A 24,813-nucleotide genomic window follows, 5' to 3' on the forward strand; every position below is an offset into this window, starting at 1 on the left:
TCAGATCATACAACTGTTTTATTTATTCTCTTGTGTTGTTTACAGTGTCTCCCATAAAAGAAGAACCCCAACTGGTAGGCAACGTGATTAGGGACCTTCACTGAGCCAGCAGCAACCACAGAAGAATGCAGGGATGGGAATGAGCTACTGGAACCCAAGGCAAAGGACTATTAGTGATAGTTTGCCTATTTCCTGGCCTCTAGTTGCTCGCATGGGAAAAATAGAAGGAAATACTAAATGACCATGTATTGAAATGAAGAATTTTGAAGATCTGGCCATGATGAGGATTGGAAGGAATGGGCAGGATTAAAGTCTGGGTGTTAAGCATCTTGTGCTAGGGACCACTTTGAGAGACACTGCGGGACAAGAAGCATTGATAACAGAATGTGGGGAGTATTGGGGAAAGGACCTAGCTCTGAACAGGGAGGAGGGACAGGGTGATGAATATGACAGAGAAGGTACTTCCGAGTGGCAAGGTGGGGAAAAGGAAGGGCAGATGCACTCATTCTGTCCATTCCTTCTTAATAGACAGGTTCCACTCCCAGGTAAGGTGGTCATGCTTGTCATCGTCGGTGAAGAAGGACTTGTTGTGGTAAGTGCCTCGGGCCAGCATACCCTTGGGAGCCTCCTCAATGGGAGTCAGGAACTCATACTCCTCTGGCCGAGGCCCATAGCTGCCAACCATAAATGTCGCTTTATCCACTAGGAAGAAAGGAAAGTTCATTAGGGTAAGAGTCTGAAAGAGAAAACAAGCACAGCAAACTGGAAATTTCATAGCACAGCTCACAGTGATCAACGCCAAGAGCCACAGTCTCCAATACTGGCAAAATGTCAGATTTATATGGGGCACCTTTTTATTTTCTTGAAAATATTTTTTTTTTTTTATCGGAGTACCTTTTAATAATACAATTTTCTTTGACCCACTCTCAGATACTATGGACAAGTAATCTTCCATGGGTGGTCCCAAGAATCAGTGTTTTAAAAAGCATCACAGCTGATACTATCAGGAGAGTTGGGAAATCTGTGCCTTAAAGCTATGGGGATCAAGACTCTTTTATGGTAGATGTAGCAGATTATACCATAAAAAAAACTCCACATTAACGGAAACCTGAGTTCTGATCTTAGCTCTGCAACTATTTAAGTCACATAACATTTCTAGGCCTCTGTTTCTTCCTATATGCAATGAACTTCTTCTAATCTACAAACTATCGTTCTATGAACGTATCAACTGGGGGAGACAAGGTAACAGAGGGTGATCAGAATGAACAATACTCATGGATGGAATCATTGGATGGATGGGGAAAATCAATAATTTGGTAAAAAAAAAAAAAGTCTTCACAAATGTTGAAAATAGCCAACCCAAATTATTAACAGGTGAATAACTGGGATATATATTAAGTAGAGCATTAGAAACTGTAACTAAGGCTAGGTAGATAAACAGGCAGGCAAAGTGTAGTTAGCTGTAAAGTGTTGTGAAGAAGCTTGGAGGAACAGCTACAGACATATCATCGTCCTCTTGCCTAATTGAGGCAACATAGTCTCTATACCCAAGGAAAATAGGAAACAGAAGTATTTTTTCATGAGACTTGGTATTGGAAAGACCAGTTAAGATCTTCCAGGTCAATAACCTTCTGTGGGGTTTGAGTCATTGAGTGGTTGTCTGTGTCCTGCAAATTTATCAGACAATTCTCTCCTAATCCTTTGATGGAACTGATCTGGGCAGTACTGTCTCACACCCCTGGAAGGAGAGAGCCCCCAAGGTAAGATGGAACTGTAAAAGTACTTCCATCATCTTTCCAAGTGTCATTTCTCCCTGCCCACAATAATGGAAGGAAACTGGAGGCAGTTCCCCAAGGCATGTACAGGTTAGGTACAATTTGTCAAGAGCAGCTGCAGACCGAGTAGTGTCACATTATGTCTCAATCACAGTTTTTCTCAACTCTAGAAAGATTCTATTTCTTTGTTTAAAAAATTCAGTGCTGCTCCCTGCTCCCCTACCTCCACTCCACAGCTGCCCACATGCTACTTCCGTCTCCCATTTCCAAAAGACATGCATAACACATACCACTAGATAGATCTTTCTGGTCTTAGATTTCTCTGACACATGTATACCTGTGAACTTTTTTTTTTTTTTTTGAGAGTATCTTAATATACTCCATCTTTATTCAAACTTATCTTGGTTACTCTTCCCCTTTATGAATAATAAGCTTAAATTCCAGAAACTGAATGCTGAAGGTTAGTGGTGGACCCAGTCTAAACTGGATCTCTGGACGTAGGCCTTACCATTGGTGTCGAGGTCAGAGGTACATATGTGCTTTTTCCTAGGGGGAGCGCCCATAGCTTTTAATCAGATTCTTACATGAGCCTATGATTAAAATTGTTAATGAGCAGAAGATTAAGTATCAGTGGGGAGCAGAGTTTGGGACAATGTAAAGTGTGGGTCCCTTACCTTTCACCCCAGTCCGGTAGGTATGCTGAACATATTTCAGGCCTGACACAATATCTCTGTTCACCTGTAGGTGGGAAGGATCCAAGCAGTTCAGATTAAAATAGGTCTTTCATTTTCCCTCATCTTTCATGCTTATCCTACCTAGCAGTTTTCTCTGAGGACGGAAGAAGATTGAGATTTAATTCAGAATAAGTGTTACTATTATCATTTCATGTGATGGTGAGACAGAGATTGGAGAGATCACAAGACTCAACATTGCCAATCTGGTTCTAATCATGGAATACTGTGCTGTTTGGTTTGGGGGAGAGGGGTGCTTAATTAAAACATTGTCTCAGTGTTCTTCATTACATTTATCCTTCCTCCAAAGGTCCTAAGAACAGTCTTGAGCTTCCCCTCCCTGATACTACTGGCCACAAGACTGTCCTTGTCTTAGGAAAGGCTACAAAGGTACCAATGGAAAATATTATGTGAATACCTGAAAACCCTAACCTCAGAAATGATCTATCTAGCATGAAAAACAAACAACAAGGAGAAAAGCCGTAATGGAAAATCAGATTTAAAAGATGGTTGTGCCTGTAATGTCACTGAGACTGGAGTCTAAAGATGGGGAGATGGGCCTCATGGAAACATAGGCTTACTAAACTGATAAATAATGGGTGAAATCCACTCGTGTTTGGCAAGCATTTTGGATGTCTGGTATTTTCACATGTTGCCTGAGATGTCACCACTTTCCCAAACCTTTCAGAGAAAGTTCACTAAAGTAGGATGAAAATATATATAGCCCAAGCACTTTGTTTTTCCATGATTCATTTTGCCTAGGACTGAACTGCATTGCCCATTAATTTTATACAGTGCTCATGTTTATACAAACAAATAAAGTGGACATTGCGTCATTAGCTGGAGGGCTTGGTTAATTGTTCACCAAGATGAAGAATGAAAGCATCTTCAAATAATTTCTCCCAACAGTAATTATGGCTGCCTTCCTGTTTTGGACAGAATAATTAAACCAATTTATCAGTGCTATGTTTTGTTTTATTGGCAATGAGGTAGCTCAGCCATGAACCCTAGCTTAGGTTTTAGATGGTCACTCAGTAAAATCTGTCATACAAATCTATCAAAAGCATACAGAATGAAAACAACTCCATGGAAGAAATTGTGACAAAGTGATGCCCTAACTTTCTGATTACTCTGCCAGATATGGCTCATACAAATAGAAAAAAGTGAATGCATTTTTCTAGAAGTCTCTAAGCTAGTCCTTTGGTCTTTGTTATGAGATGTGGTCTGGTGGTAAAAAGACTGGAAAACAGTAATGGTGATTGCTACTCACCATAAGGACTTCAGAACTGAGCCTCCTGTTTTTCTACTGCTCCATAGAGGGTTCATTTAGTATAAATATGTTTGAGATGGGTAATAGAGAAGTACGAATATTCATAGAACTCTCTTCCTCTGTCTGCATGCCTTCCCATTGTTCCTCTTCACTCCCAGAGGAAGAAGCCTTGGTGACCAGAGGACTGTGAAAGTCAGAGATACTACGTGTCCTCGGGAGCAGAAGGAAAAGGGGGAGAAACTAGAAGAACCATGCCCCCCGGCCAGGTTTTGGGGGAAGAAAGAGAAGAACACTGAACACCATTGAAAGACAGATAATGGAATAGCTTGAGAAGGATAGGTATTATCTCTGCTTTAAATGTCTGCTAGAACTCCCCTGGGAAGCCATCTGGTCCTGGATTCTTATTTGTTGGGAGATTTTTGATAACCGATTCAATTTCTTCACTGGTTATGGGTCTGTTCAAGCTTTCTATTTCCTCCTGATTGAGTTTTGGAAGAGTGTGGGTGTTTAGGAATTTGTCCATTTCTTCCAGGTTGTCCAATTTGTTGGCATATAATTTTTCATAGTATTCCCTGATAATTGTTTGTATCTCTGAGGGATTGGTTGTAATAATTCCATTTTCATTCATGATTTTATCTATTTGGGTCATCTCCCTTTTCTTTTTGAGAAGCATGGCTAGAGGTTTGTCAATTTTGTTAATTTTTTCAAAAAACCAACTCTTGGTTTCGTTGATCTGCTCTACAGTTTTTTTAGATTCTATATTGTTTATTTCTGCTCTGATCTTTATTATTTCTCTTCTTCTGCTGGGTTTAGGCTGCCTTTGTTGTTCTGCTTCTATTTCCTTTAGGTGTGCTGTTAGATTTTGTATTTGGGATTTTTCTTGTTTCTTGAGATAGGCCTGGATTGCGATGTATTATGCAAGAGGACTTTTGGAATGTGATGCTGGTGTTATAAATGCAAACTTTCTTGGATACTTTTCAGCAGATGTCAGTAAAGACTTAAAACGCTTCTCAATTATTTCCAGTTTTGACCTGTCATTTCTTCTAACTGGAGCCCCACGCTGGGACAGGCCACAGGTTGGTTAACATTGTGTGGGTTGCACACAGAGAATGGTTTTCTCTTGCTTGAGACAATGCTAAGTATCTGAAGCGGGTGGGACCTGAAAACTCCTTTCTGTGCCCTCCTCCTGCATCACCCTAATGTGTAACCCCGACCACTGCATCCTCTTCGGCTTTCCCACCACAGCAGAGGCCTATGTTCCAGACCTTTTCTTCTCATCTTACTCCCATCAAAATTTACCTTACCTCCTTCATTTGGTACAAATGGGCTTACTAAACTGACAAATTAAGGCAATAGCATTAATGATTAAAAATTCAACCGATGAGTAACCCCTTCTAAGCATATTCGGATGCAATGCCTTAGATATAATTCTAGGCATATTTAGATACAATACCAAACTCTCGGGTGCTTTGATAATGAATAATACTACACGAAACAAGCAAGTGAACCATGGCTCAGTGCATATTGTAGAGTAGGCATCAACAAGTATTTTCAGAATGAAATTATTTTGAGGCATAATTATACGTGGTACAGAGTGATTGTCCACAGACCCTGAATCAACCCTGCACTGAGGGGAAAGAAGAGCCCAGTGTGCAAACACAGAGGGCAGATGGGGTCTTCCTTGGTGGCCCTAAAGGTCCCTGAAGGATATGGCTGAGAAGGGCAACCAAGGCAAATATAAGCAATTGAGAGCAAACAGTACATCTCTGACTTATTTGTTTTCAGTCAAGATTATTTTTCTTCTTGCTTTTGGCTGTTCAATGGGGTATGCGTTCATTCTTTATATGTCAATTCCTGTTCAGCTTTTGCTGTTACCTGTTTGCTTGCTCCACAACTATAATTGTAGTTTCCAGTTATTTGCCAAGGTCCGTACTCCTGGATTTATACAACCATTGAGCAATTAGAACTGCGGCTCTATCTGTTCCATTGTTTACTAATAATTGATTCATTCATTTATCGATTTCTCAATAAGTATTCACTAAATATCATTTACAAAGTTTTGGGTAAGATATTGGGAACAAGAGATAAATAATCTCTCCCTTTCTCAGGGCGCTTGGGCTGTACAGGGAAGAAATGCCACAAATGGTACAATACAAAATAGGGTGTGCTTCATGGACGGGAGCGTTGGGAGTTCACAGAACAGTCCTGTTGGTTATCAATGGAGAGTTCAAGGAGAGGGCTCTGGTTGGGAAAAGGCAGTGGGCCTCAGCAGGTAGAGCTCAGAGTTGGGGAGAGGACAGTCTAGAGAGGGGAGGTCAGGGGGAAGGAAACACAAAAACTATGACAGCATGTTAATGCAAGACATTTGGGTTTTTTCCTTCTCTGATTATAGGAAGAATTTAAGCTTTATAAAAACATTCAGGGAAAGATAACTCACTTTGAAGTTAATTTTGACTCTGTATTCAACACCTTCCTTTAGCACAAAAGTTTCTTTTTTGAGAGCTTCAAGATCCCCTGTAGAAGTAGATTTAGAAAGAGATTATTCTCCTCAGAAGGAGAAACACAAGAAGATGAATGATTTAAACTCCGGAGCTGTTTGCTGGGCTCATCAGAGCAGCACAGTCCTCATGGCCCTCAATTCAAAGAATATTTGAGACTAATTGCTACACACACACACACACACACACGCACACACACACTTGAAAAGCTGAAATCTTATAGCTAGATATGGAAGAAATGTGATAGTACTTTTCCCCCAAGTTTGATGACAACCCTAAAATATATAAGGTATTAACAGCAGTGAGTTGTGTGTGACGATGTCTTTTCTTTTTCTTTTTTAATGTTTATTTATTTTTGAGAAAGAGAGAGAGAGAGAGAGAGAAAGAGAAAGTATTAGTGGGGGAGGGGCAGAGAGAGAGAGAGGGAGATCCAGAATCTGAAGCAGGCTCCAGGCTCCGAGCTGCCAGCACAAAGCCTAATGCGGGGCTCAAACCCACAAACTGTGAGATCATGACCTGAGCTGAAGTCGGACGCTTAACTGACTGAGCCACCCAGGTGCCCCTGACAATGTCTTTTCTAATTGTCAATAATAAAAACAAGTTTTAATCAGTGATCCTAGAGGAACATCTGAATGATCTTGCTATTTTCTCTATTGAAAATGATATCACATATGTGGCCAAACAAAAAGATGATTAAAGAATATGCCCTTACCTCTCAAATAGATAAATATAAGAAAAATATTATATGGTAGTACCACCTAATTGTTTTTGTAGATTTGATGATGTTTATGGCATTTTCTAGCTTTAAAAAAATTTACTTCTCTTGGTTTCCCTTTTATCATTCTAGATATATATTCACTTTGTACCTAATTTTGCTTTTGCATTTGTAATTTCATATTATTTTCCTTAAGGAGAGTACCTTAAGTAATAAAAGCTTCAGGACCCATAAAACCAGGATCTGACTCTAATTCCTGTACTTTAGGTATGGAGATAATCACTCTCTGTTCTTCTCCCAATGTGATCCTGTGTCCTCTGACCTTCAGGGGTAAGTGTGTGTTTGTGTGTGTGTTTTGCTGTTTTGCATAGCTCTGTGCATGTGCTTCACACCATGTAGTATATATATATATATATATGTGTGTGTGTGCATTTATATAGTATATATATATATATATATATATACACACACAGTTTTGTATATATACTATATATATATATAATGTATATTGTACATATTTACACATATATACACACACACACTGTTTTCTATATATACTGTATATTATGGGTATTATATATATGTATGTGTGTGTGTGTGTGTGTGTGTGTGTGTGTTTATACTGGGATTCACCTCAATAGCCTTTTTGTGACAGAAAACCAAACTTAGACATCCCAATGCTAGGAAAGTGAAAGAAACTGAGTTTTCCCTGCAATACCATCAGGCCCTTAGATTTCCTCAGAGCTAATTCAGACCCCATCTAACAAATTGACAGCTGTACCTGGTAACATTACCCAATTTCACACAGGAAGAGGCCCGAGTCCTGGTGAGAAAGAAAGAGAGAGAGAGATTCTCCTAGAGAGATGCTAGAATGTGGGGGTAGCTGAACTTGTGTCTGCTGTAATGATTTCAGTTGAAGGGGAAGTGTGTCCTCTCAGCCTCTGATTTCCTCCCTCAGACAAGCCCATATAAGGCAAAGAGTGGATATGTCCTGTGAGAAGGGAACCACCTGGCCGCTGAGCCTACTGTTCTAGAGTCATGCTTTGCTCTGTCTCATGAGTCCACCTTTTGAATCTGGTAATTTTATTTTTTGCTGAAGATCTACCTCGGACACCCTCAACCTCCTGGCTCTTCCCTCTCTACCCTGGGATGCACACGTCACCCATAATACCTGACTTCTCAGCCTGTCTTTATCGCCTCAAGATTTAAGTTCCAGGAAAGGACTTGACCCTTGTCACAATAAGGGGAAAAGAAATAACATCTTAATTGGTACATCTTTAGTGGGGGAAGTTGCTTATACAAGAATCAGAGCTTTAGGCTAAAATAGTATGTAACAGTAGAATTTCCAGCACTATTTAAAAGATTTTAGGGGTGCCTGGGTGGCTCAGTTGGGTAAGCGTCTGACTTCAGCTCAAGTCATGATCTCGTGATTCGTGGGTTTGAGCCCTGCATCAGGCTCTGTGTTGACAGTTCAGAGCCTGGAGCCTGCTTTGGATTCTGTGTCTCCCTCTCTCTCTGTCTGCCCATCTCCTGCTTTTGCTCTGTCTGTCTGTCTCTCTCTCTCAAAAATAAACATTAAAAATTTTTAAAAAATTAATAAAAGATTTTAGATTGCTTCTTGCCTTCAAGTAAGGTCTCTAGGTGATGTAAGATGAATATTTTCTCTGATGTTTAGAATGTGTAAATATTACATTTCAGAAGCATACAGCTTGCTTCTTAATATTTCCATCATCAGTCGCTTTATATGGATAGTAATTCCCCTGGTACTGTGTAGAGATAAAATTCTGAAGTAATTATGATGCAAGTAAATACATCCAATGCTCATGACTGCACTCCCTCCAATTAATTAGAGACAGAGATTGAGCTTTTCATTAAGCATGGTAAATACTGCACTCTGAGAGCAATGATTTGTGAACCGATGCCAGCATACATGTGTCTGGCATTCACCTTGCTGGCATTTCCTTTTGCTGGGAGAGGGGGCAGAGACTAAGTTTTCCCTGAGATATCGCTAGACGCCTTTGAACAGAACAGATGTGTCCACTTACCAGTGAGGTCCATGGTGATTGGTCCTGGGGCACTGTCACAAACCAGGCTAAGCCGGGTGACCTTGACATTGGGGGCTGTTGGGTCTGCAGGATTCAGAAAAGAATGTAATTTTAGGGAAGAGAACATGTGGGTACAGTGTATGTACATTTCAAGTAAGAGAGAAGGAATATAAAAAGAAAAATGATATCTCTAATGTGGAGCGAATATACAGATGAAAGCGACAGGTTCACTATGTTGGCCTTAATGGCCTCAGAAACTCGAGCAGGACTATTTCTGTGTCAAGCTTTTGGAGGCCCATCTTAGTTATCAACAGCAAACATTTCCTGAGTGGCTGTGGGTAAGTTCCTCTGCTAGATGGGCAGTGTCCATCTATATCCAATTCTGCTGTTGTGTATGTGGAAGAGATGAACGGTTAAGTAAGGAGTAAGGAAGAGAAAGAGAAGAAGGAAAGAAAATGTGAGAGAATGGAGAGAATGCCATCTGAGTGGTAGTCTGAAGTTCTTTCTAGATCTTCCTTATGTGTAATTTTTGCCTATTTCAATGCCAACTTGCACTTTATCTCCAAAAAGGACTTAATCCTGCAGTTGTCACTTTATGCAGCATATATAGATCGTGCCTCACTCACTGAGCCCTGGAAACACTTGGTATTCTTTCTTTTGCACCTGCTCCTGTGTTGCCAAAATGTATGCCTGATCGGGGCCCTCCCACCTCCCTCCATCCCCCTGTACACACACACCTGCCACCACAGGGCCGTCCCCCAGGAGTGTTTTCTTGTACTTGATTAGGCTTTCATCATCCTTGTCCATCTCCTGGAGCTCTTTCAGCGACTTCTGAGGTGGAGGCTTGTAATTGAGCTTGCTGTCCAGCTCATCAACATCTTCCTCCAGGTGTGCTTCTGGGTCCTTTTCAGTCATTTTAATCTATTTTAGAGACAGAGAGGACGATAGTCCATTAGCCAAAAGTCCACAGATATGGAAAATGTTTGTGGGGCTACTGGTAACACCATCCTTGCCCTAATGGACTTTTGTCATTGTCAGGGATTTTCCAGGATATTGTTTCCTAATTTAATCTCATATTTTTACGCGATGAGAAGGTAATGCATTTGGTCTTTTCTCGGATCTTCCTGAATTTCTCTGCACTGTGACAAATGTCTCCTGTTCACCGAATAAAACTGACAAGAAAGAAATAGCTCACTTGTGAATAATGTGTAAGCGAAGCAACATAACACAGGCAGCCCCAAATAATGAGCAGAGAGCCCCAGTTCAAATAATTATAGAAATGACCACAGTTCTCTAAATCCAGCCACCACCCCTCCAGTGTCAAAGCTCTTAACGTTGTACAGTCTCGGTTATGATGGTTTCAAAACACAGGGAGCCAAAGAAAGAGTTGGCATCTTCCCATTAATTGAATCTCTCCCTGAACTCCTGCAATACTTCAAAGGTAAGTCATGCAACGTTGTAGACCCCTATGATACCTGCCTGAGGTGTAGGAATGGTTCCCATCCAACACTCCTTGAGGGCAGGTACCAGGTTCTGTGTTTCTCTTGAATCGCCCATAATAATTGAATAGTGGAGGCATTTTATAAACATCCATTGTTTGATTTGTTTGGTTCTATATAGCTAAAGATCTTCTGTTCTTTTGAAATGACATAAAATAACAAAATTAAATTCCTCCAGATGAAATGGTAAGGATTAGTATGTCTTTACTTTTACCTTCCATTGATCTCCCCTTTCTGGATCCCCTTCCCTTTTACTACCTCCCCTACCCAGATTTCTAGTGACTTTATGCCCTAAGTCCTCATCTGGGCATACTCTGGAGTCTGTCTTCTTCCATTATCACATTATAATCTACCTTTACTTTCTGTGTATTAAAATAGTGAGGGGAGATTCTTTTTTTTTAATTGATTTATTTATTTTGAGAAAGAGTGAGAGGCAGAGAGAGAGAAGGAGAGAGAGAATCCCAAGCAGGCTCTGCACCACCAGTGCAGATTGGGTCAAACTCACGGAACCATGAGATCATGACCTGAGCCAAAATCAAGAGTCAAATGCCCAAATGACTGAGCCACCCAGGTGCCCTGAGGCATGATTCTAATTAAATTATTCACACTTAATTGTTAGTGACTGAATAATAGATTTTTTAAAAATTACCCATTTTAGGGCATGTGTAGTCAGAGATTTTCAGAGCAGAAAGGAAACTTAGAGGTGATATATTCCAAGCCCTCATTGAATCATTGAAAAAATGGAAAGTCAGAGGTTAAGAGAAATGCTCAAATTCCTATAGCTGGAACTGCAGTGTCCTAATAAAGAGGAAGAAGTCTGTGCTGGAAGAATTTCAGGCCCATGGCTGGCAGCAATGGAGCTATTTGGGGGAAACACAGGAGGTATTTGGGCAAGGAGATAATTTCCTGATTTCCTTCAGTCCTCACCCAAGAGTATGTCTCTTCCCTGCCATGTTAAAGGCTACATTGTTCCTGAGTGGCACAACTGTGAGACAATATCTAGCATATCTCATCTTAAATGACTCTGCAAACCTCTATAAAGTCCCCCAGGGGGTGAAGCTATCTCTGGCCAAAACCAGTTACGGTTTTGAGTTTCGATGTCTCCATCATTGGCATCAGAAAGGAAAATAATTGGGAAGTGAAGCCAAACAAAAACAATTTTAAGAGAAAAGGAAGGAAAAGAAAGAGAAGAGAAAGAAACACTATCTCTTGGCTCATCGATCCTCTGCTAGCAAAATAACAAGCCAAACACCATGCGCTTGATCAAGTCTGCAAACAGCATTGCAATGCCCAGGTCCACTTCCTGTGCAGGAAGGAAGCAGGCAGGCTTGTTCCTATGGCAACTCTTGCTTCAGCCCAAGATTCAGCACCACTCAAAGCTGAGCCTCTCACAGCACAATAAACATCATGACCAGCTCAACTCATATTCCAAACAACACTCAGGGAAACTGAATGAACGGGTTAGAAAAATAATGAAGGGCACAGTGGGTGGAGATTGTAGATTGTAGGTAGTTTGAGGACAATCATGAAGCAGTGAGATGAAGAGCAAACCAGATAAGACTAATCAGAAGAGACAGGCTCTCCTCTGATGACACCCAGGAGCCTGACTAGATACCCAGAATGGAAGTCACATAACAAACCTGTGGACAGGTCATCAGGAAGCCTATCTATAGATGAGGACATCTTGGCCCTCTTCAAAAGGCCTTTCTGGAATATATCGCTTGGCTCTAACAAATCATCTGCTTGAAGTCCGACCATCAAAAGATATCACACGTACCCACTAACTAGCCCAAGGTAATTTCCATAACTTGCAGGGAATTATTATTTTGCAGGCTGATATCTCAATTTTGAAAGGAGAAAGAGAGGGAGAGAGAGAGAGAGAGAAGGGAGAGACAAAGACAAAGACCTGATCTCAGACAGGGTTTGCCAACCTCTGTGTGATCATTGGCAAGTCAATTTATCTGTCATCTAGATCTTGATATTCTTACTAGTAAATCTGAGACTTATGTCAAGTCTAAATTTGCTTGATTCATTGCAAACAGGTATACAATAATTGCTTCACAAAAATGAAACAAATTTGTTTAAAAGACATGTAAGAGCAGAGAATAGCATGAGGTTACTGTATAAAATTGCTGTAGTAAAGAGGAGAAAATTCAGGACCACATCAAAATAATTTGTTTGTTTGTTTTTTAATGTTTATTTATTTTTTGAGAGAGAGATTGACAGAGTGTGAGGAGGGGACAGGCAGAGAGAGAAAGACACAGAATCCGAAGCAGGCTCCAGGCTCTGAGCTGTCAGCACAGAACCTGATGCAGGGCTCGAACCCACGAACTGTGAGATCATGACCTGAGCCGAAGTTGGACGCTCAACCGACTGAGTCACCCAGGCGCCCCAAAATAATTTGGTTTAATCACATAACATATAAAAAGGAAATATGAAGCTAGATGGTCCCAAACCAGTTCAATCTGGAAAGCTGAGTAGAAAAAGATGAAAACATAATAATACAAGAAATAAAGAACTGGAAAAGCAATTCTCAAGGAAACTTCTTTAAAGCATAATGTTTGGTGAGCACCTACTATTTATAAGACACGGTGCTTTAGCACACTCATACTGGTGTTTAAGTTACTCTCCAAAGTGGAGAGAGGGCTGGGGGATGGACAACCACAGTGGTTTGGTTGGTTCATCTTTTCAGAAACTGTAGGTCTCTTGACAAATCTGGTGAAAGTCACAACTTAGAAAAAAGGAATACACCTATGAGATTGTGCTTGCAGCCTAGAGGCTCCTAGGCTTTACTGGAGTCCAAGATTAGAAACATGACCTTGACACTGTGACTTCTTGGAAACATGAAGCAGAGAGTTGAGTGTTAAAATGGAAGCTTGCCTGGCTGGGTCACTGATCCCACCTAGCTTTCAGCTGAGAATCATGTGTATCAAACCCCAAATGTTGGCTTATGTAGAAGCAGAAGGAGATACCGGGTAATGTCTATATCTGAGGGAATGACACAAAGCCTGGCAGAGGAGCAAAAGTGCAAAGGGCACAGCTCTTTGGGGGAAGAGTTCTGTTCAATATACTTGATTTTGGATAATTATCTCTGCTTTGAACTAGGACTTCATCACGAGTGGATTTTGTTTCTGGCTTTGCTACTGATCAGCTGTAACACCCTGAGAAGATGTTTCAAATACTGCGGATCTTACTCTCCTTATCTTGGGGTTTGGGGGGCTGGAGCACACAACCTCTAAGTGTATCTTTCCTAAGGTCTCCATCTGTAGATTTCTCCTGCCCTGCAGTCATGTGTCCACTAAGCCACAGTCATTCAGTTACCTTATTTCACTTGCGTACCCAAGAGACTTATCTATCTCTGTTTTACTATTTCAGATTTGCATGAATTCCCAAAAGGAACTGCATTTTTCATTTCACAGTTCATCTCTGCAGAACTTCAGATCCTGCCAAAGCCTCAGCCACAATAGCTTATATAGTTTGATGATGATTTCCCAAATTATACGTGTGCATATATTTAACCACAGATATCCGTTTTCTCTTTCTATCCCCCCATTTTATGGGTGCTTGCTAAAGTGAGAATAAGCATGTCATGGAAATTCTATAGACTATCTTCAAGTATCATCTAAAGAACAACTGATTTTCGGGGTGCCTGGGTGGCTCAGTTGGTTAAGCGTCTGACTTTGGCTTAGGCCATGATCTCACGGTTTGTGGGTTCGAGCCCCTCATTGGGCTCTGTGCTGCCAGCTCCAAGCCTGGAGCCTGCTTTCGGATTCTGTGTCTCCCTCTCTCTCTCTGCTCCTCCCTCACTTGTGCTCTCAAAGATAAATAAATAAACATTAAAAAAAAAAAGAAAAACCTGTTCTCTTATTGATGGTAATAATTATAATAGTTAACTTACATAATGCTAAATGCTTTCCTGAGGATTATCTCATCATCCTCATGACAGCCTTGAGGACGGGTATTATCATTCTCTTCAGGAAACTAAAGCTCAGGTAAGTAACTTGCCCAAGATGACATGCTGTGTAAGGGGCTGAATTATATCTGAGCCCAGGTTGTCTGGCTTCCAGGAGCAATGATCTGTTGCTTCAGCCGTCTTTATTAAGAAGTAAAGATAAAATTATAGAACCCATTAGTCTTCTTGGGAATCTATCTTGAGGGTGCCCAGGCTGTGGTAAATGCTTCTTTGCAAAACTCTGCAGGCTTTAGCAAGGCAGGGAAGTGTCATATAAAGAAGGTTTCCATGCAACTCTGCCCAAGTCACCTGGCACAGGTCACCGAACCTCCCTGTGCTCCGGATTTTGTCCTCTGCAGAATGAAATCATTGCACTGGAAGGGTCTCTGAAACCTCTTCCTAATACAATGAATGCTCGAATGCTCCTTAATTTACAGAAGCCTCTGAAACCAGAAAAGAGGAAGTGGAGGTGGGGTAGGGGAGAACCCAGTCCATCTGTGTAGAACATTCTGGCTGGTCTTTTCTCACCTTCCTCTGCAGCTCACCCACTGTTCCACAAAGAGCAGAGCTGGGGTTTTTTTGTCGTTGTTGCTGTTTGTATGTTGTTTTGACTTTGGCTTTTTTAAACAGTAAAAGTGGAATGGACAATGAACAATTACGTGTTTAACGAGGTTAGCGTGGGCTCCGTCAGGCCCTGAAGCACATACTGGTTTTGTGTGTGTGTGCTTACTACTCATTATCTTTATCTTCTGTTTCACTGATGCTTCCACAGATGAGTTTTCACAGTGAAACCCTCACACCCTTATGTTTGCTACTCAGCAAAGCAGTGTAAACATGAAGGGTGTGCTGAGTTAGGAACTTAATCCTCTCAGGCTCAATTAAAATGCCACATTAAATTAGGATGCTTCCTCATGGTGCAAGAATGCCATAGCACCAAAGTGGTGGTTTTGCTTGCAAATTCAGTGAAATTTCCAAGACTTCGCAAGTGAAATACCCTTAAGAATTTGCACCCACCTCGGGATAGAGCACCCTTGTCTGGTTCACTAATGCAGTTCTAAATAAGCCGAGGGCCAGAAAAGGTGAAACTCGACTTTAGATAAAACAAATCACCTCGTTATGTCAAAGAAAGGTGATCTTCAGTGCCTACTAGAATACAGACTTTGAGTCTGATGGGTCGGAGATTCAAAACGCGGTTCTGCGGGACACCTGGGTGGCTCAATGGATTGAGCATCCAAATTTGGCTCAGGTCATGGATCTCATGGTCGGTGAGTTCGAGCCCTGCATTGGGCTCTGTGCTGACAGCTCAGAGCCTGGAGCCAGCTTAAGATTCTGTATCTCCCTGCCCCCGCTTGTGTTCTCTCTCTCTCTCTCTTTCTTTTTCTCAAAAATAAATAAACATTGGGGCGCCTGGGTGGCGCAGTCGGTTAAGCGTCCGACTTCAGCCAGGTCACGATCTCGCGGTCCGTGAGTTCGAGCCCCGCGTCAGGCTCTGGGCTGATGGCTCGGAGCCTGGAGCCTGTTTCCGATTCTGTGTCTCCCTCTCTCTCTGCCCCTCCCCCGTTCATGCTCTGTCTCTCTCTGTCCCAAAAATAAATAAAAAACGTTGAAAAAAAAATTAAAAAAAAAATAAATAAACATTAAAAAAGTAAAATAAAAACAAAATGTGGGTCTGCACTGAATTATTGCATGACACAAGTAAATTATCAACCTAGCTGAGCCAAAGATTTTCCACTAGTAGTGCGGGAGTAATAATCTTTCTTTATGGGGTTGAAGAATTGGAACAAAGACATGAAAAGTTCCCGGCTGTCCTGGCCAATGGTAGATGCTGAATAAAGGACCCATGCTCGTCCTCTGCTCCCTTCCCAGCGATGCCATCTGTTTTGCTGAACACTTTCAGCAAAGTGAGGTCACTGACTGCCTAGGCACCAAGTGCTTTCCCTTGGATCTGCGGTGTTGACAACGTCCACTCCTTCCTTCCTAAAAATAGATTTTGTTTCTTTGAGGCGTACGGAAGAGACAAGAAGTTCTGGGAATCGCAAGGATTGTTTATTAACTGGATCAACCTGAAAATGGGACTGTCACTATTCTATTTCTTTAAAAAAGCTTCCTCATGGGCAATTTAATTTTAGATTCTATTTATTGCTCCCTTTCATAATTGAAGCCAGAGTTCACTCTGTGAATGATGAGAACTGATAAAAGACACAGGGGTGGCCAATGGAGAAAACTTCCTTTGGCTGTGGAGCAAAACACTGTGGAGATTTAACTTCTGTTTCCAAGTTGCCAGATCACTCACGTATCTAGACACGCAGGCCATGAATATTATTAGATAGAAGTGGTGGGGATGAGAGAGGGAAGTACCAGAAGTAGGGGGATTTCCATCAGAGAAGTACCTATGCGAGTCTGAGCATTCTCTGTCACCGTGTCCTGTCCCTTCCCTGCTGACCAGGACACGTCCCACTTTCCCCAGCTCTGGAGAGTTGGGCCATCCCTGAAGGATGGTCCACATGTCAGAGCTGGTCAAGGGTTTGGCTCTGCTTTCCTGGCTGTCTGGTGATTTGGCTTATCTGGGGGAATCCAAGGTCATCCCTCAGGACACCACAAGCTGTCTGGGTTCTGGAGTCCTCTGTGGTTTCTCAGTATTCCATAGCACCATGGCGGGATTGGTGCTTCCCAGGCCCCTCGGGGCTGCTTTCCACCATCTTAGCTCTAGGAAGAGCATCCAAGAGAGCAAAGCTGGATGAGGGGAATCGACTAAGTGCCTGAGAGTCCCTATTAGGTTCAGTAAACATTAAAATCAATCCAGAGGAGGGGACATATTACTAGATGCAGAATTCTTTAACATTTTCCTTGGTGGGAGAACCAACGCATAATTTCTTCCCTGTGTATTCACAACACATCCTTCTAACCCAGATTCATACGTGGAAGGAGAGAGGACTCAGTGGACCCATTCAACTTTTCTGGGTGTCTACCCTGTGAAGTTACTATGCTCAGTATTTTTGCAGATATTTATTTTATTTTTAAATTATTTTTAAAGGCTTATTTATTTTGGAGACAGAGGGAGAGAGAGCGTGCACACACAGGGGAGGGGCAAAGAGGCCGGGGGCAGAGGATCTGAAGCGGGCTCTATGCTGAATCAGAGAGCCCGACATGGGTTTTGAACTCATGAATTGTGAGATCATGACCTGGGCCGAAGTAAGCTGCTTAACCAAGTGAGCCACACAGGCACCTCTGCAAATATTTATTTTAACATTTATTTATTTGAGACAGAGAGAGAGCATGAACAGGGGAGGGTCAGAGAAAGAGGGAGACACAGAATCTGAAACAGGCTCCAGGCTCCGAGCTGTCAGCACAGAGCTCTACGCGGGCCTCGAACCCACGGACCGCAGATCATGACCTGAGCCGAAGTCGGACGCCCAACCGACTGAGCCACCCAGGCGCCCCTGCAAATATTTATTTTAAATAATCCTCAACAAAAACTTCATTAGGCCGTTATTAAGCAAAATACTACACTGCCATAACTCAATACAGTCACAGAAGTTTTAAATTAAGCATGAAAATAAGTAAAGACACTCTCTATAATCCCTTGTGCCGACAAGATCAGGCCCTTTAAGAAAGCTTTACTGACGTTTTACCAGCTCTGGCTATGGTGACCAGAGTACAGGGGACTCAGTAAGTGCTTGCTGAGGGGATAAACATTGAAGTTTCGGGAGCAACATGAGACCCATCTCCGGGTATGCCAGTATGGACTTTAATCCAAGGTCCCTGACAACATAACACTGACCTACAAACAAGGGATTAGAGAAAATTTCTCCCATGAGACATTTCTTAAAATGTCCTTCTAAGGCATTGTAGCTGTTGGTTCTTTTTTTTTTTTCACACCAGTATGTGACTTTAGTCAAATAATTTAACACTTCTGAGCCTTACTGTCTCCTCTGAGTCCTCTCAGGATTCAGAGTTGAGTTTCTACCAAGAAAGCGCTTGACAGATGCTGGTTCTTTCTCTATCTGCTTATCTGCTTAGGTTTTCCTCCCTGGGGCTTCTCTCCCTGCTAGCTGCAGTTTGTAACATTTTGTGCTCCCAGGCCAATCTTTCTGTCAGGGTGACTTTGCTGAAAACAGAACCTCGATGCTGCTCACAGCACACTTCCCTAGGGACAGATTCATGCTCTCCCAAACAAGGAAGGACGAAATTCCAGTCCCTGGAGCACTCCAGTCAGCTTTTGTACATCTGTGACATAGCTCTTCCACAAGTGCTGGGACTGTGTAGCATACATGAAGAATGAATTCTTCTCTCAGAATTCTACACATCTTACAAGAGAGCAAGATGATCTTACTACTTATGCTTGTGTCGTATTTGGATTTGGGAGGGATATTTTCTTGTCCACTTAACAAAACAAAGCAATGGCAAAGATCAAGGATGTCTACCCGTGTCTGAACCTCCTGGGCCAACACCGGCCTCTTGATTTCCCTTGCTTGATCGTTCCTGCAGTGAGGATCCAACACGCTCACCTCGATTTCAGTGGCTCTTGGTCTCCACGTGAAGGGGTGACTATGGGACCTCTCTATGAAAGCAGTCTGCCTTCCCTAGGATTTATCAGACCCAGGATAAATTACCCTAGGTCTAGAGTTTAATTACAGACAAGATCTATAAGACATGCTGACTGGAGCGTCCTCTAAAGGGAAGAAAGAATTTCAGGTCATGCCTAAAACACTTCTTTCTAATGGTCTCCAAATTTAGTGGCTTCCCAGATCAGGTATCCTAACAGATCTATTTGGATTTTTGTAGAACCTCTCTCTATTTTTTAATGTTTATTTATTTATTTTGAGAGTGAGAGAAAGAGAGGGAGAGAGGGAGAGTGAGAGAGAGAGAGAAAGAGAGAGAGAGAGAGAGAATGTGCACACATGCATGAGAGGGGGAGGGGCAGAGGGAGAAGAAGAGAGAGAATCCCAAGCAGGCTCCACACTGACAGGAGCCTGACACGGGGCTCAACCCCACACACCGTGAGATCATGACCTGATCTCAAATCAAGAGTCAGACGCTTAACTGACTGAGGCATCCAGGTGCCCCAGAACCTATCTCTTAATAAATTATTTGGTGCCTTCCATGTCTGCCTTCAGTTCTCTTGAATGTAAAGAGCTATTTTTTGGCAACAATACCCACTATCTTTCCTCCCGTCAGACTGCAGGCATTTAATAAACGGTTTCTGTTCATGGTGGAAATCTGTCTCTGCATGACTGAGAAGTAAATAACAATATGTTCTACCATACTTTCCCTTCGATTATTAAATCCCACTGTACTCCAAGGGAGGCTTTCATTATGCGTTTCCCTCCTATCCCCAGAAAAGTTCTTTAGTGGCAACGAGTTTAATGTTTGACAGCTTTGAGTCTTTATCTTTTTTGCTTTGCAATCAGTCTCTTTCAATCTACTTAAAAACAGGAAACCACACATCTCCACCCCAGCAGCAACCCATCATCTACCAGCATGTTCCACACCAGTTTGTGTCCACAGTCTTTGTGCTTCTGAACTCAGCTAGATGCCCAGTCCTACCTTGTAGGAAACCCCTCCGGGCACTCCGCAGCAGTTACACTCATAGTCCTTTCACCAGACACACAGGATTTCATCCCCAGGGCTGCAGGGCACACCCTCCCCTCCCTCACGGGGCTCTCTCCCCTGAGTCATTGCTAACATTCCCTGCTCTGACTTCCCCATTCTCTGCAGAACTGTTCCAACAGCCTCCTTAGTACTTTCTTATCATGAAGTTTGTTTTAAAGAGGAATTGCCCTTCTAAAAAAAATAATAAACTGGAGAGGGTCGTAGCCTAGTTGAGAGATTTACCACATTTCCCTGCGCCCACCTAGAGCCTCCCGCATCCGAGGTATTTCAACTTACATTCAGTGGCTCACAGCTCTCTGGGGTGCCTCTGTCTCTTACTCTGACTTCTGAGTACTGGCAGTTAGAACAGGAAGGAAGTTAGTGAGGGGAAAAAAAAAATGTTTTAAACCTACTAGAAGAGGAAACCCTGGGCTGTCTCAAAGTCTGTTCCTTTGGACTGCATATCTCTCGATCAGTCAACTGAACAGTGTTCTTGTCAATTAATGGGACATGTGGGAGCATGACTGCCCGTGTGAGTGTGAACTCGGGTATGCATGAGTGTCCATGCAAGGGCATCGAGGCCATAGCCTTGAGCACTACGAATAATTGTGTGGGTGTATCTAAAAATCGAGTCATTTCAGTGCATAAGCTTCTTGAGGCAAGTATCCTTGAAACCAGTGGCAATAAATTCGCACCAGCGTCACTTCATAGCACTGACGTCTCATCCTATATGGTCTCTGCCAGCTTTCTCATCAGCCAGATATCTTGAAAGTTTGCTGGCTGTGAATACAGAGTGCTAAGGAATTACGAATGTTAACTGCATATACTTGGCCCTAAACTTAAAAAATTGTCCTCATTTTTTAAGGGGTTTTGGGGGTTTTGTTGGTATAATTTCAAAATGCAGCTCTGTACTGCAGCACAATCAAATGTTCCTTGTCGTTTTGGCCAAATGTTTTAAGTAAAAAACGTAAAGCACTGCTTTTGATTAAACCTAGGAATGAAGATCACAAAATAGCATATAACTTCATTAGTTTGTTGTCTTCTACCTCAGAATTTGTGATAATTTAAGTACTGAAATTGACTTTGTACCATATCTAGGGAATTGGTTTGTGAAGTAATTTAAATGGGAACGAGGCCATATTGAAACCATTTAAAGGAACACTTTTTAGGCATTCAAACCACATTTATTCCATACACTTCCATAGCTGCTGCCAATAAACAATGCTTATTTATACAAACATTTCAATATTCACTATTTATATCACTTCAATACGTTTAGAGCTGACTAATCAAGCAAATATATTTGAAGAAATGGACATCTATTTTGCTGTCATTTAAGCGTACTGTATTTTGCTCCCTTTAATTTATAAACGGATGCCGCCAAACATACATTACCTTTAGTCACTGGAACTGAAACAATCGAGATGGTGGTCATTTGGTGGGAGAAAAAGAGGTTAATCTAGAAAAATAGAAAAAGGACAGCAGTGTATGATTAAAATTGGCAAAAGTGCTGAAAACCAAATACAGACTTAGTGTGTAAATTTCAAAATGATGTAGAGAGAAGATAGCCCTTGAAACAAAGCATCTGACTGCATCATAAATCAAAGCAAATATTAGTCTGCAGGGAAGAGATTTTGTAGCTTAGTATTCTCAAGAGGGGACACATTTCTTCTTTCAATAGCATTTGTCGAGCACCTTTTTTCTGCCAGTTGTTGTTCTAGGCACCACTGAAACATCAGTAGACAACAGACAAAAATCTCTGCTCTCTTGTGGAAATTATGTTCTAGGGGAGACAGACAATTAAAAAATAACAAGGTAGAATAAATTATTTAGAACAAGAAAGATTTAAAAATTGGGAATGGTAGATTCATAGTCTCCATGCCATACCCATTTCTCATGCTATTTGGGAAGACGTCACGAGTCAAACAGGGCTTTTTTTTTTTTTTTCCTGCCAAGTCCAATGTGACTCCACAATTTTTCTTAATGCACTGCTCTAGGTATGGACATTAGAAGGTATAGACACCACTAGAAATTGTCTGTAAAATCAGTTTGTACGTGTGCAGTGTGTATGTATTTATTGGGGGAGGAGAGAGCATTCATAATTTTCATCAAATTCTCAAAAGAGTCCATGACCTCAAAAGGATTAAGAATTGCCAACTTAAAGCCTCTCTTTCTTTTTAATTTTAGAGAGAGAGAGAAAGAGAGAGAGAGAGAGAGAATGAGCAGGGGAGACAGGCAGAGGGAGAGAGAGAGAGAATCTTAAGCAGGCTTCGTGCTCAGCGTGGAGCCTGAGAAAGGAGCTAGATTCCACGACCCCAGGGTCATGACCTGAGCCAAAATCAAGAGTTGGATGTTCAACGGACTGAGTCACCCAGGCACCCCTAAAGCCTCTTCTTGATGATATAGCAGTGGACTTTCAGTAACTTGGGGGACAACTGTGATGTTCTCCTAAAATATCCTTTGGTATCGCAGTCAGGGCAGGGATCTATCCAAAATTCCCATTTCTCATTTTTCTTCTGTCATAGTTCATTGTTCACCTGTATTTATCGGATGGGAAAACCGATGAAGAGACTTTTCAAAGAAGCCTACGATGGGAGACACTGCTTCTAGCCCATGCTGATGAAGGTGTGTTATGCATCGAAACTTCCTTCCCCATATCTAAGCTTCCTCAGATGTAAGACGAGGCCCGTTGTGGCTGTAAGGATGCTCTCAGTCTAAGGACCTTAGCTCTGTGCTGCCAAACGAAATCAGCAGAACTTGGAAAACCGCCTAAGAATTTCTAGAAAAATGATGGAAACTTTGAGGTATTTTCCAGCTTTCCTTTGTTGTTATAAGCACCGCCTGAAAGGTAAATTCTAGGCAGATCTTCCAAGGGGCGGTGCCTTTGCCATGAGCCTAAAAAAGCAACAAAGGACTACAGACTTAAAACTTCCCCTTTTTGCACAGACGTATTTCTCTGAGGCTACAAGTAGAGACAATAGACTCTCAGAGAAGACTTTCTGCCCTGAGAGCTATCCATTTTCAAATGTGCCCACGAGGCACCAACAGCAGGCTGGGGGTAGAGCTGCAGTTCAGACAGAGGTCCTGGCTCTGTGTCTTCCCATCTGTGGATCCTTGGGCCACGGTTTTCATTTCTCTGAGCCTCAGTTTTCTCATCTGTGAAAGAGGAATGATGTCAACCTTCAGCATTGCTAGAAGGGTTGGAAATAACGCGTGAGAAAGCATCCAGCAAGGTTTCCACCTCAGAAAAGTGCTCAATACTCAACAAATGGTGGAGGCTAGGAAAATCATCACCATCATCATTTCCACATTAATTTTTTATTTTTATTTTTAGAGAGAATCCGAAGCAGACTCCACGCCCGGCGCGGAGGCCGATGCGGGGCTCAATCCTATGACCCTGGGATCATGACCTGAGCTGAAATCAAGAGTCAGGCGCTTAATGACTGAGCCACCCAGGCGCCGCCCCCCCCCCCCCCCACTTTACATTTTGATCCTTATTTTTGCATAACACATATCAGAATAAGTAGGAGAGGGGCATTTTCATCTAAGTACTCACAATCAGCATCCATAAATCTCAAATATAAATATCTTATATAGTAACTCCTTCTTCTTTGAAGCTTTCCAGCACCGATCCAGGACAAGTGTGTTGTATTTTTTTTTTCCCCTAGAGTGTGCACTGTTTATACAATTATAATTTAGACCTTTAGTGAGCACTGCTTTGTGTTAAGTGATTATTTTCTGAGCGTTAGACTTATCTCTCCACCCAAATATAAAATGTGTGAGGAAAGGCCGGTGTCGTTCGTATCATGTAATGCTTGGAGTGGCTCACATAATGCTTGTCAGACTCATGCAGACTAAAATTCTTTAGTAGATATGTATATGTCTAAATTAGACAGGAATGCCTACATTATGCACCCCACTCCATCTCTTTCCTCTGGTGAGAGCGTTGCCTTGGCGAAGAAAGAATACAAATATGAGCAAGGTCGTGTGTCCACAGAGAATCGCTGAAACCAACTTCTCTGTTTCTCCCTTTCTTCTATATATACGACACAGCGAACTACATTCTGCAGGGGTTCAGAGCCTTGACGTAAAGGCTTATTTCCGAATTCGACAAGCCCTTAAGAATTCCCGACTATATCCCAGGACCTGTGCACAGGAGCAGAGATAAACACAGTCCTGAGGCACAATCCTAGACCTCATGTTACTAACAATGTAATGAGGAAGACAGAAATAAACAAATGAAATTTTTTATGTATGCTTAGGAAAAGAAATGCACATGGGGTAGTATGAGAGAAGTCAGTAAGGACATCAAAGAAGGCTTCTTGGAGGAAGTGACTGCAACGCTAAATCTCAAAGGGTAGTATACATTGGTACATTGGGGAGGGTTGGAAGTGGAGGGCAAGGTAATTGAGGAAAGGGAGACCATGAGCAGTGGCGTGGCAGCCTAAAATGGTGTGGTATGTCCAGGGAATTATAAAGAAGAAGCTCAAGGTTGCTGGACTTCCAAAGTGAACATTATATAAGGATAAGAAATGTGTCTAGAGGAGGGCAGGCACAGGGCTCACATCACAGTAGATCTCTTATGCTATGCAAATAAGGAACGTAGTCTTGATCCTGTCAGTGATAATAGAGCTGTTGAGACTAAAAGAGGCGCATGAACAGTTTTGTATTTTATTCTATAGTTTATTCTGGTAGCTGTGTTGATGGATTGGATGGGAACAAAACCAGTTTAGAGA

At 42.0% G+C, this 24,813-nt stretch overlaps 2 protein-coding genes across 3 annotated transcripts in view; one reads left to right on the top strand and one right to left on the bottom strand.

Moving 5' to 3' along the window:
• Window positions 1-20,479, bottom strand: ARHGDIB (Rho GDP dissociation inhibitor beta). The gene is made up of 6 exons (XM_060658301.3): window positions 20,375-20,479; window positions 9,772-9,955; window positions 9,035-9,118; window positions 6,214-6,290; window positions 2,450-2,513; window positions 1-702 (listed from the first exon to the last, which is right to left on the bottom strand). Exons 2-6 carry the CDS (start codon window positions 9,947-9,949, stop codon window positions 503-505), a joined length of 603 nt encoding a protein of 200 aa, XP_060514284.1. The 5' UTR covers window positions 9,950-9,955; window positions 20,375-20,479; the 3' UTR covers window positions 1-502.
• PDE6H (phosphodiesterase 6H) overlaps window positions 1-24,813 on the top strand; it is a 179,661-nt gene that overhangs the window by 137,149 nt on the left and 17,699 nt on the right. The window contains exon 2 of one of the 2 annotated variants that reach the window (XM_060658306.2): window positions 7,257-7,319. The exons of the other annotated variant lie outside the window; for it this stretch is intronic. The gene's annotated coding sequence lies outside the window, so the exon portion shown is untranslated. The remainder of the gene's footprint in view (window positions 1-7,256; window positions 7,320-24,813) is intronic. 2 annotated transcript variants of the gene reach the window in all.

This window comes from Panthera onca, chromosome B4 (assembly GCF_046562875.1).
Source record: "Panthera onca isolate mPanOnc1 chromosome B4, mPanOnc1 haplotype 2, whole genome shotgun sequence".
Classification (NCBI taxonomy): Eukaryota; Metazoa; Chordata; class Mammalia; order Carnivora; family Felidae; genus Panthera; species Panthera onca.